Source organism: Coturnix japonica, chromosome Z (genome assembly GCF_054131305.1).
Source record: "Coturnix japonica strain WE chromosome Z, WE-NBRP24, whole genome shotgun sequence".
Taxonomy (NCBI): Eukaryota; Metazoa; Chordata; class Aves; order Galliformes; family Phasianidae; genus Coturnix; species Coturnix japonica.
In genome coordinates this window covers 13,099,915-13,112,967 of record NC_140702.1, presented here as the reverse complement: position 1 = coordinate 13,112,967, position 13,053 = coordinate 13,099,915, and the positions used below count along the sequence as shown (strand labels likewise).

Sequence of the window (13,053 nt, the reverse complement as noted above, 5' to 3'; positions counted from 1 at the left end):
CTCTGGAAGTTCAAGGGAGCAGTTTTGATAGTCACCCTTCTGATATCTCCAGGAACAGAGAATTCTAGAATTTCATGGTTGCTCTGCCCAAGACAGTCCCCAACCTTCACATCACCCACCAGTCCTTCACTGTTAGTGAAGAGCAGGTCTAGAAGGGCACCACCCCTGGTAGGCTCATGTACCAGCTGTGTAAGGAAGCTCTCTTCCACACACTGTAGAAACCTCTTGGATTGCTTCCTCTGCACTGTGTTATATTCCCAACATAAATCAGGGAAGTTGAAGTCTCCCATAAGAACAAGTGCTGGCAATTGTGCAACTTCCACAAACTGTTCATAGAATGCCTCATCCATCTCTTTATCCTGATTAAGCGTTCTATAGCAGACCCACACCAACATGTTGCCTCTACAGGCCTTCCCCCTGATCCTTACCCACAGACACTCCACTTTATCATTCCCAACCCCAAGCTCTTCAACGTCAAAACAGTCTTTAATATGAAGGGCCACACCACCACACTTCCCTCTTCGTCTAATTCTTCTGAACAGCTTGTAACCACCTATCGCAGCACTCCAGTCATGGTAGCTGTCCCACCATGTTTCGGTAATAGCACCTAGGTTATAGTTCTCCTGATGCACAATCGCTTCCAGCTCCTCCTGCTTGTTGCCCATGCTACATGCATTGGTGTGGATGCACTTCAGCTGCATCATCTACGTCACCCCAAGCTCAAGCATTGTTCCCCTAGGCTCATCTCTGGTGAGCCCTGTTTCATCCCCTCTCCCTGTTGGAGCTAGTTTAAAGCTCTTTCAATAAGCTCCTCTATGGTGATGTGTGAAGGTGAAAGAGATGTACCCTAGTCACTTTCACACTTTTTCTAATGAGAGTGAAATTAGGAATAAGTTATGGTTTGATGTTTTGTTCTTTCCTGTAAACAAAGCAATGTTGAATACTGTTATAATCCTTTTGTAGGCTTTGTTGGAAATGGCTTCTGAGGAAAATGCTATTAGTATGGTGAACTACTGCTCTACTGCTTTGCCTCACATCCACAATCAGCCTGTGTATGTTCAGTATTCCAACTACAGAGAACTTAAGACGGACGGTCTACCTACTCAGTCTGTAAGTATGATATTTTCATTTAGTAAGATAGAATTATACATAACTTACATTACTGAACAGATTATTTTCTACTTAAATACTACATTAATGATCATATCATAATGGATATATTTTTTTTTCTGTCAGTTGTAATCTAAACAGAGAGTTGTTTCAGAAAGGGACTCGGTACCTCTAAAATTATTGTGTAGGAGCTCAAGTTCAAGAATGGCCGCCCTCATGGCCAGGAAGTCCAGTGTAGAGGGCAGGAAGCCTGCATGGATGAACAAGTATTTCCTGTCAGAACTTAATAAAAAAGGAGTCATAGGAGAGGTGTAGGCTTGCCCAGGTGACCCTGGAGGAATATAGGGATGTTATCTTAATATGCAGAAAGATGTCATAGCAGACTGACCATGAGCTAGCAGTGTGCCATTGTGGCCAAGAAAGTCAATGGTATTTAATGGAATTAAAAAGAGCGTGGCCAGCAGAGTGAGGGAGGTGATCCTCCACTTTGCCCTAATGAGGCCACATCTGAAATATTTCTGTGTCTATGTCTTGGCTCCCCAGTTCAAGAAAGGCAGGGAACTGCTGGGGAGGGTCCAGTAGAGAGCCACAAAGGTGACTGAGAGCCTGGAGCATTCCATACATGAGGAAAGGTTGAAAGACTTGGGGCTGCTCAGTCTTGACAAAAGACTGAGGAGGGGTCTTACCAGTGTAACTATAGCAGTAATAACTACAGGGAAGGAGTCAAGTGGATGGCTCTTTTTGGTGGTGCCCGGTGACAGGACAAGGGGTAATGTGCACAACCTGGGACTCAGGAAGTTCCATCTGAATAAGAGGAAGAACTTCTTCACTTTGAGGGTGACAGAACACAGGATCAACCTGCCTGGAGAGACTGTGATCTACTTCTCTGGAGGTAATCAAAACCCACCTGGTTGCTTTCCTGTGCAGTCTGCTTTAGGGAACCTACTTTAGTAGGAGGGTTGGACTTGATGGTGTCCCTCCATCCACAAACCCTGTGATTCTGTGGTCTTCATTTTCATAATGATGACATGGGACACATCCTCAGCATGTTTTTGGGTAATGATAATTGCAGAACTGGGAGGAGAGTTTGACATCCCAGGTGGTTGCACTGCTTATTCTTGAGAGGTAACTAGACAAGCTGGAGAAATGGACTGATAAGAATCTGATTAAGTTCAACAAAGGAAGATGCTAACTCCTGCACTTGGGAAGGAGTAGACTTGAGCAACAATTGTGTGTTGGGGTCAACTAGTTGGAAAACAGCTAGCTAGCCTACAGAATGATCTGTGTTTGCTCATGGACTCTACTGTAAGGCAGTGGTGTTTCATTCTAGCAAAGAAGGCCAACAGCATCCTCATCTGCAGAAAGCAGAGGACTGCCTTCAGATTGATGGGGAATGACTCTTCCCCTCTGTTCAGCACTGGTGAGACACAAATATGGAGTCTATTCCTGGACTCCTCAATACAAGAAAGACATAGATGTAGTGGAGTAAGTCCAGCAAAAGGCCATGAAGGTAGTTAAGAAACTGTAGTATCTGTCATACAAGTGCAGAGACAGCTGGGTTTATTCAGTCTGGGGAAGAGAAATCAGGGGTATCTTACAGTGTGTGCTAATACCTGAAGAGGAGTGAGGCAGCCTCTTTTCTTGTCACTGAGCATCTCTGAAAAGAGTCCATGTTCATAAACTGAAATAAAAAGCAGGCAAATAAAAAGCTTTTCATTTTGAGCATGGCCAAACATTGGAATGTGTTACTCAGAGATGTTATGGAGTGTTCATCCTTGGAGGCATTTAAAACTTAACTGGGAACAGTCATGAGCAATCTAAGCTAGGCGACTTCTTTGAAGCAAGGATATTGGACTGGACAATCTCTGAAGGTACCTTCAACCACAACTTTTTTTTTTTAAATAGTATTTTCAGCTGGTCAAAGACTTGGGATGCTCTTGTCTTGCTTACACAAAGTGAGACTGAGACTGTGCTCAATTAGAAAACAAAATAGAATCATTCTACTAGGTCAGTCAGCTGACATGGATGTATGTTTCTGAAGAAGCAAATCTATTCACTGTATTTTTTGTATGGTGGACTTTTTCTTAAGTTCTACTTTACTTTTTCAGGAGAACCTCATTTCCCTCTCCTATGAGATGTAATATAGATACAGTAGTGTTTATTACCTACTGCAAAAAAGTTCTCTAGTTCTTCTGGAAATGTCCCAGTTTGTATTCAGGGCTGAAGAGTAAATTGTTTGCCCCATTCTGCTCCAGAGCGTCAGTTAAATACACTCTTTTATTCTTGGGGAGGAAGCATTATGCGCTCTTATATGTTCCAAAGGAAAAAAATATCTTTTTTCCTTTGAACCACAGATTATAAATCAAACAATAAAATATGAAGGAAGAAGTGCTTCTGTCTCTCTCTCTTTGTAGATTCTAAGAACTTCATAAATTTTCTGGGAATTAACAGATAAAGTTAGTGAATTCTTCAGAGCTCTCTGTTCCTACCAGTTGATAAATAGTCAAAACTGCTGCAAAATTATTTTTCTGTTTTCAAATATATCTAAAGTGTTGGTACATGGAAGCTATTATCTACAACTTCTTTCTCGCATATACTAATCTTATTTCCTAACCCCCTTTTTCCTACAGTTGGCGATAAATTCTCAGCAAATAGCTATGTAGCCATATTTGTTTTCTAAGAGGCATATTATGTCTTGCAGATGTAGAGATAACAGCTCTTAGTATTATTTTCTTATATGAAACACAGACAGTTGAAAAGTATTTATCTTATTGGCACCAAGATATCTTTTTGTTTTCTTGTGTGTAATGTCAGAAGGAATTGCTTTGTGATGTCCAGTTCCATGAAGATATTCTAGATAACTTCCTGTTCTTAAAAATAAGATAATGAGTTATTGTTTTGTTAATGGTATTTGTCAAATGTAAACTTTTCTCTGGCAGAGCGCTGCATCAGGGATCTTGAAGGCTAACAGTGTGAAAGACCTTTTGTCATAGGATGATTGTGCCTTCATTTTGAAAGAACAAGCCTTCTGTATAAGGAAAAGAACGGGAATTTTTACTGAGAAGGTTTAGTAGGAGATGCGCAAGTGTCTAATTATATATTCAGTTTGCATTGACTGAGTATACTCTCTATTGCCCTTTTTTAGTGGATCTTAATGCAAGATAAGGGCTTAGATTCATTTACCTGAATCTGCTGAAATTTGTACTAATAATAGTCATATAATGTCAGGGTTTTGATCTCTAGAAACTACATGCCCATGCTCCATTGATGGACATATTATATTTTTACTTGTGCCCTTTGTACAAGCTGACATTTGTAATATCTCTCAATACATAGAACTATACAAAAGCAAGCTCTTAAATGATGAATTTATGAATTGGAATGGAAAGTACGTAATTTGTTTAAAAAATCCTATGTTTAATGTTTTATTTATATTTTACAGCACTAGTGTGATCGGTTTTACATTCAGTATTGAACAGTTGGGGAAGAAATGACTAAGGGATATTTCCAGAGACAGCTACTCTAAAGACTAATTGCTCTCTAATTGGACTTCTGGATGAGGTTTCTAGCAGAAATCTGACATTAATAATACTTTTTTAATGAGCATTTCTTGTTAATTAGCAGTATTAAAAACTGAAAGAGCTTGAGATATCCTTGGAGTAGCGATTCGGTGAGTAATTGAACTCACCTACCAGCATTTTACTGTCAAAATGAGCTAGAAATATTTCTCCTGCTTCCAGCTTTGTGTTCTACTCTCTGCTTTATAGCTCTGGTGCTTCCTGGATTCTTGTGATTCAGCTTGTAACTCGGCAGTTAAAAAATGAACAGTTTTCTGGAGAAATATGCTGAATACATTAGGATTCAGAGGAAAAATGTAGCAGAATTGTCTCAGCAATAGTGATCTCTATGGTCAGCATATTACACCTTAAGGAACTGCACTTGGAAGATCAGTTTACCTAGAAATCTGTCATGAGCTTCATTATTGTTAAAGTAACCATGGTACTGTGATTTCAAGTACACATTTATATGCCTGTCATGTGTAAACCTTGAAAGTCTGTCAGGTGCACACTGAGCTGCATACTCCATCCACAGCAGGACAAGAGAAGGAAATATCATGAAGAAACTCATAAGCTGTGATACTGACAACTCATCTGCTGCCATCACAAATAAAGCTCGTTTGACTTGAGGAAGATGGACGTAATTTTTTGCCCTTTAAAAATAGAGTAGGATAGTGAGAACTGAAGAGAAAAAGAACAAAAACCAAACAAACTACGAAACCAAAATCCAACACAACCCAAACCTCTGCCTGCAAGACTTTCCTTTCACTTCTGCTCCCTTCACTGCTGACTGTTGCTTCCTCCCCTTCCCATTCAGTACAGGAGAAAGGGAATGGAAGTTATCATTTGTCAATATCATTTGTCTCTTTGCTGGGTTGGTTTGTTACCTGCAAAAACAAGTAAATAAGGCAACACGATTCAAAGGTATGATATGGGTCACATCCTCTACAAAAACAGTATTGCCTACTTTTAAAAATACATATGTATATATTTAAATATATATATTTTCAATTATGACCCTTTCACTTGAGTATTTTATTTAAATTTTAGAGAGCTTAGCAACTGAGCATTACGTTACTGATGTGTTAATATCTAGGCTCAGCTCTGAGGGACAGTTTATTCTGGAAGCTTACATGAAACTCGGTAATATCCACACCTTGTGTCATGGTTAGTCATTCTTCCAAGAGAAGATTATTACTGAGATATGGCTTCAAGTTATAACACTATGTTTGGAAACGTCTTTCTGCAAGGCTCTTAGAAGTAATCCAAAAATCTTTTTGAAAAAAGCCCATCAAAAATGAGTATACAGACTTCTCAAATTCCTGTGAGGTGGCGTGAGTGAATTTAAAGGTGTGTTATTTTGTGGCTGGGAAGAGAAAAAACAGGATGCGCGCCTTTAAGCTTGTGTTTGTCAAAACTCAGTTCCTGAAGAGAATCAAATCCTAATAAAGCAAACCAACCAGTTTGTGCTTTACAGGCTGGTTGGAAATCCATTACCATGTTGTTGTACTTCCATAGACATTTACAAAGAGGGAATATGCCTATAAACGTTGCACATTAAATGCACATGCTTTTTTTTTTTTTTTTTTTTTTTGTAAGAGATCTTTGTTTAAACACAAATAGTTTGTATGTGTGTATGTTAATTGTGATCTGCTGTGTCATGATTTCAGGGTGCTCCAGCTGCATTGCAAGCTATGAATGCTGCGCCGTGTGGAAACATGGCTGTTACAAGTGCTTATCCTGCTGAAGGTGGGCTCTGTCCAGGTCAAAGTTCTGTTCTTCGAATCATTGTAGAAAATGCTTACTACCCTGTCACTTTAGACGTGCTGCATCAGGTAATAAGAATTGGTAAAACACATAGAAAAAAATCTGATTCTGTGTTGCCACTATAAATAGTTGTGGGGTTTTGTTTTTTTTAAAGTACCTAGGTATCTTCAGTTTTGCATTACTCAGTTTGAATAAAGACTGCCACTTCCAACATGATTTACTGTAATTTAGTGATCTAGGCTTGAACTGGTTTTACTTTAAAAAAATCCAGCTAAACAGGACTTTTCTAGTTGGCTTTTCATGACTTTTTTCTGTTTTGGTTGGTTGGTTTTGCTTGTTTCTTCTTTGGTTTACAGTTCTTTAACTTAGTTAAAATCATAGCAAGAATTCTGTGGAAGGAATAATAAACTCAAATTGCTGCTTTGAATTTATATATAGTATGGTATAGTTGTTTGGTCAAATATTTTAAACTATCATCAGCTTTTAGAATGTCACTTGCTTTACTCAAGGAGAACTATCGTAGTGGACTATAGCTGTGAAAGACATTACTGTAACTTCTGCTTGTGGTTATCAAGGATTTGTAAATATTTTTCTTCAGGTATTGCAAAGAATTTCATACTTGAAGCTTTTATAAATATCAGTAAATCTTTGCAACAGAAAACATGCCCCTAATATGATTTTCCTGAGTTAATGTGATTTAAAATGATTATCAATATTTTACAAGGAGATGCAGTCTGGACAAGGATGTTTTTGCTGCTTTACTTAGCATCTCAAATGCTTATTATCAACATTTGCTTTTTCCTCTTACCTCTTCATTTTTTTCCCTTTATCTCCCCAGCCAATATGGATTAGTTTGTATGCTACTAGTTGTCACTTAGAAGTCAAAACTTTTGTGATCTAAACTTTTGTTTATACCTTCAGATGTTATTTACTCAGTAGTAAATCACACGGCTTGCATGTCAATTGTTTTAAACTATTAGTGTGCTCAGAATAAACTATCAGTTAACTATCAGTGCATAGCAGTGCACAGTTATCCATGAAACAGCGACTCCTGGATCTAACCTTGTGTGCTTTTTGTTATTGCTGGTGTTCTGTTTTTCTTGTTTTGTTGATATTGACAGACAGTGGAAGAAGAGATTCATATTATATTACTTTGATCTCACTAACATTTACTTCCATGCATCAAAACTGTATTTTTCAGTGTTTGAGTTGGCCAATAACGGTAGGTTAACTATTTTTGCAATAGGTCTTGAAAATTAGGTAACACTTGAAAAGGGAACTCAAATGGAGTTCATAATAAGGGACATTGTCCTATAATTAAAGCAGCACTTTGTGCGTGATACATAGCCATAGTGCTGCAAAGAAACCTATCTGTGTTATTGTGGAAAGTTAATGGAATTGACGTTTCATATATTACGTGCTCTCATTCTGAATGTGTATATGTATATATATATATATATATGTATACAAAATTTCAGCCTTTAAAGACTTTTCTACAGTGTCTGCTTTTGGAGTAAATCAAACACCACTCAATTATAAATTGATACATTTATAAATTAATAAAAGGATGGGGCTCAAGTGAGTGCTTGTCTTCCTTGTTTCCTTCTATGTCTTCCACTTAGGACAGTGGATCTATGTTATTAATTTGTAGACACATTAGCCCTTTAAGAGATATGTTTGATCATCAATTTGCAGAAATTGCTTGAAATTTCCGTATTTCTTTCTTCTCAGATTTTCTGTAAGTTTGGATTTGTCTTGAAGATTGTCACCTTTACAAGAAACAATCAGTTTCAAGCCTTGATTCAATATGCTGAACCAGAGAATGCATATTATGCCAAAATGGTAAGTGTAGTGTACTCAGCTGGTTTGTTTCACATGTAAAATGGCCATTATGCATAACGTTACTGATAGCTTGCTCACTAACTGACTTCCTTTCATTCTAACTGTCTTGTTGCACTAGAATGACTTTGACAACCCTCAATAGTAAGAGAGTGGTACTCTACCATCAAGTGTAAGAATGTGTATAGCACACAGAACTGCTCCAGGATGGCGTGTAGTCATTCAGGAGCAGACTGGTTTCCCCATGGGCTGCAGTCAGCTCCTGCTCCACTCTGGGCTCCTCTCAGCCCCTGCTCCTGCAGGGGTGTTAGTGGTGCTGTGGGCTGTACCTCTATAGGCCACATCCAGAGCTGCACCAGGGGTTTCTTCACAGCTGCACAGGAAGATCTGCTCTTTGCAGTGCCCACAGCCATGGGCTTCTCCTGGGCTGCAGGGAGCAGCTGCTCTGTGCATGGAGTGCATCGTACCCTCCTTCTGCACTGACTTTGAGGCCTGCAGGGCTGATTCTCTTGTGTTTCCTACTCCTCCCTAAACTTAACTATTTGTTTCCAGATTCTGAATGGCCGAAATATCTACAATTCATGCTGCACATTACGCATTGATTTCTCCAAGTTAACAAGCCTTAGGGTGAAGTACAACAATGACAAAAGCAGAGATTTCACTCGCTTTGACCTTCCAACTGCTGAAGGACAGCTATCCCTAGATCCAGCTGTAATGGCTGCCTTTGGTAAGAAGCCCTTATTTTTAGTGATAGATATGCATTATGATCATTATGCTTTTTATATTGCATACTCTTAGGATTTGTATTCTCAGGCTATGTAACAGATTCTTTTAAAAACAAATAAACAAAAGAACATGTTATGTATTATACTGATTGTTAGATTCAGTAAAGTTTGTGTGGAAAGCAGAAAATCCTGTTCTAGATAAATGAGTATCTGAAACCTTGTTCAGATAAATGGTTATCTGAATATATTCAGATGAGCAAATTAAAAGCATTATCAAAATCTGTATCTTTAGGATGGTGTGGAATTGTGTCATTCGTGTAAGGCAATATAATGAGCATTGCATATCAGAAAAGTCAGTGGCAGCCATCCAAAATTGACTGATTCCCTAAAGCTTCTTGAAAGTAAACTTTTTAAAGTATGCTAGCTCTTGTTTGCTGATATTTTAGAATGACTACTTACTTTAAGGAATAAGCCATAAGAAATACACAAATATTACAATTACATTTTGTAGTTGCCTTTTAAAAGAAAATTTTAGTAAGTTCCTGTAGTAAATTTTAGAAGTCACTTCCATTGCATAGAGAAAGCATTATCTGTTTGAAGTGACTTTGGGGAAGCTTTTTTTTTTGGCATAAACACCATGTGCGTGCTTGTTTATTCAACTTTATTATTCACTTATTGTAAGTGTAAATCATCAAAGAGATTACTGTGTTATGCTGCCATACGTGTGTTCAAATAGCACATAGCTGAATGATGTGATAAAAAGATATTGGGAGTCATGTCAGTACTTGTGCTTCCTATTTTATTACAAGTATAAGCAGATGTGATGGAGAACTATCCGAGCCATTCTATAATTCTATGATAAAGCAGGTATCAGAGTAATGCATCTGATTTTACTGTAGATTTGAGGATATCTTAATAGTAAAATTAGAATTTTTGAGATACTGCACTGCAAAAAAGCATATTTTATGAATGTTTTGAAGTTTAAAATCTTCCTTACCCATTGAGCATGGGTGAGATACATGAACAAGTATGCTTTGAAAGCTACCTTCCAAAAAAGCAAATGATTTTACGAATACAACATGCATGAAAGAGTTCCAGATCTACTTTTACATGTATATTTTTGGTATCAGTGTGCAACATGCAGATCGCTTTTGGCAAAATGAAAGCTCTTTATCTCTTCATTAACGTTTCCATTATCATTTTTGGACTGTGAATAAGTTATTCATATCTTTATTGCCAGAACTTGTCAGCATGATGCACACACTGGTGTATTATAAAGAACACAATGACTCGCTTTGGTTTGATGAATGTATTCTGTTGTTTAAATTAAAGGTGCTTTGACACTACAGATAAGAGGAGGTGTGACATTATGCAATACTTATGAGTACTTGATCTACGGTGTCTGTTTCATTTGTTGTTATTGTGATTCAGAACTGATACTTCATAGGGTGTTGTATTATTTGTACTGACAACCATTTGTTAGTGAGCACAGCTGTTTTAGTCAGTGATGGAAGTTTGAGTACTAAAGCACTGCCAGATTTGTAGGTTTCATATGCTCATTATGTGTGTACCAAATTGTTAAACGAAAAAGCCGACAGTCTAGAGTACTAACATATGAAAGAATTCAGAAATCAAGCTTGCATTTAGCACAAGCTTACTTGTTCCCCAAGGTAGTGCTTAACTCTGCTTAGTAGCCTGAAAGCCTGTGAGCCACCTTTGAAGCTAGATCTTTCTACACTGATATTCCAAGTCTGTTAATGCTTGTAACTACAGCTGCTGGTTTTTTGATGTATTTATACATACTGGAAAGGTTCTACTGCTTGAAAAGAAAAATATACTGTAATAGCTACTGGAATTCAGAAGCTCAGACTGGCTTTGGTTGTTTAATTATTTAGCCCATACTTTCTCACAGATATCTAGGAAACAGTGATATCTCATCATTGTAAAACGTTACATGATTTAAACTTACAGAAAGTTTCTAGAATGTATTTTAGTTTTATGAACAAAAATATACTTAGCAAACATTACACCATATATGTCTGAACTTCAATGAATACTAATCTGTGCTGGGCTTTCATTGTCAAACTTGTCTAAATTGCATTTTAGGGAGGGACACTGAGAGACATTTAATATTAGACTTAAAAAGTGAGTAAAAAAATGTAAACACAGAAATGTAGATTTCCATTATAAGGATTTTTTATTTTATTTTTTTTGACTCAAACATTTATAGAAGATGTAATCACAGATGAAAGTGAAAATAGCAGTGCTGGCAGCTGAGTCTCATCCCTGAAGTCTCTTCTGTTTTCCAGAAATGTTAAAGTCTCTGTTTTAATTAGATGTCTTATGTTACTAGGGTCCCAAGATATGATCTTCCAACGATATGCGGGGACTGGTGGATTTGGGCCGGTCACATGCTATCCTCAAAATGCTGGTAATGTTCTATCTTCAATTAAAAAAAAACAAAAACAAAAAAGCAAGCAATCAAAGAACCAAACATGCATGCACCAAACAAACAGACAAAAAAAAACCAAAGCCATCAATGCTTGCATTGCAGTGTATTAGAATAAACCTGGTTTCAAAGCAGTGTGTTTTAAGCGTAGCAGTCAGAACACATCTTGGTCATTCTCATTCTCCTATATAGCACTCTGTAAAATTTCTTGCCGTAATAAAAAACACATGTTGATATAATTTTTAACTTGATAAGTGAAGAATTTCAGTGCTTTGGAAAAGATTACCTGCAAGAGAAGAAATTCTAAGTATCTATTTTTCTGAGAATTAAGTCTTCCTTTATATTCAAAGGTGAAAGGGGAAGTCTCCTCTTTCGTAAGTATAAAACTGAGAAATAAGTAGTCTTCTAAACTTGGCAATCTCTTCCTTTCTAGCACAGGATATACTTTGGTGCTAGCTGATTTCTGTTCATTTCTGGGCTGCAATTAAACTCCCCTTTTTAGTGGATCTGTTGTTGTGGCTAAATATTTCTTTATCAGTAGAGGGAGGTGCATTTTGCTTTATCAATGAGATACTAGGAATACCTTAATAATGTATAAACATTATTTTTTACTGAAGATCAGTTTTTTTGAAGAACCTAGTCTGCTTTTGTTTTCTTTAATGTCTCAAGTGAGGCTATAATCTTTCAATTTCACATCTACCTGGAGTACTTTCTTTTCTTTCAGTCACCACATGTGTGGCATCCGTACAGATGTGTAATCCAGGTGTTCCAGGAAATTCTGTTTTAATGGTCAGCAATCTGAATCCCGAGGTAGGTTTGATCAATAGTACTGATGCAAGTGACCACTTGTACCAGCTGCCAGAATCCTTACTGCAAATTAAATTTAGCTGAAGCTACAAATGAGTAAAGCTCTATGCTGATAATACCAAAATCAGAGAATTACTTATGGAACAGATTATCTTCAAGGAGATCACATGGCATGTGCAGGACAACCAGGAGATCAGTCCCAGCCAGCAAGTTCCACAAGTCCAAGTGCTGAGTCTTGCTCTTTGGCCACAACAACCCCAGGCAATACTACACGCTTGAGGCAGAGTGGCTGGAATCTGTGTAGAAGAAATAGACCTGGGGATATTGGTCGGTGCTCAGCTGAACATGAGCCAGCAGTGTGCCCAGGTTGTACATGCAAAATGGCATCCTTGCTTGTGTCAGAAATTATGTTTCCAGCAGGAGCTAGGAACTGATCATCCCTCTGTATTCAATATTAGTGATGCCCACACTGTGAATATTATGTTCAGTCATGGACCTTTCACTGCAAGAAAGATATAGAGGCCCTGGAATGTGTTCAGAAAAGGGAAATGAAGCTGTGAGGGGTCTTTATTTTTGTTCGAGCTAATTTCAATTATTGATGAACCTTAAAAATTTTGTTCAGCAGTGAAAAGCTTTTAAACACAATTTACTTTAGAGAAAATAGTTTAGCAACGTAATTGTGAGTTTGTAATTAGTGAATGGTCTGAGGCTGTACATGCAAAATGTTTGAGGCAGTACACAACATAGGGCTAAACTCATTGATACCTCAGTGATATGACAGTTCTTAAGGTACCATTTT

General features: G+C 37.6%; 1 protein-coding gene across 5 annotated transcripts in view; it reads left to right on the top strand.

Annotated features, from left to right (window-relative positions):
- The window catches only part of PTBP3 (polypyrimidine tract binding protein 3), a 49,255-nt gene that overhangs the window by 25,578 nt on the left and 10,624 nt on the right, over positions 1-13,053 (top strand). For all 5 annotated transcript variants that reach the window (XM_015849860.3, XM_015849859.3, XM_015849858.3 and 2 more), the window contains 6 exons: positions 964-1,110; positions 6,338-6,502; positions 8,166-8,276; positions 8,826-9,000; positions 11,352-11,429; positions 12,172-12,257. In XM_015849860.3, coding sequence (XP_015705346.1) covers positions 964-1,110; positions 6,338-6,502; positions 8,166-8,276; positions 8,826-9,000; positions 11,352-11,429; positions 12,172-12,257 — 762 coding nt within the window. The remainder of the gene's footprint in view (positions 1-963; positions 1,111-6,337; positions 6,503-8,165; positions 8,277-8,825; positions 9,001-11,351; positions 11,430-12,171; positions 12,258-13,053) is intronic.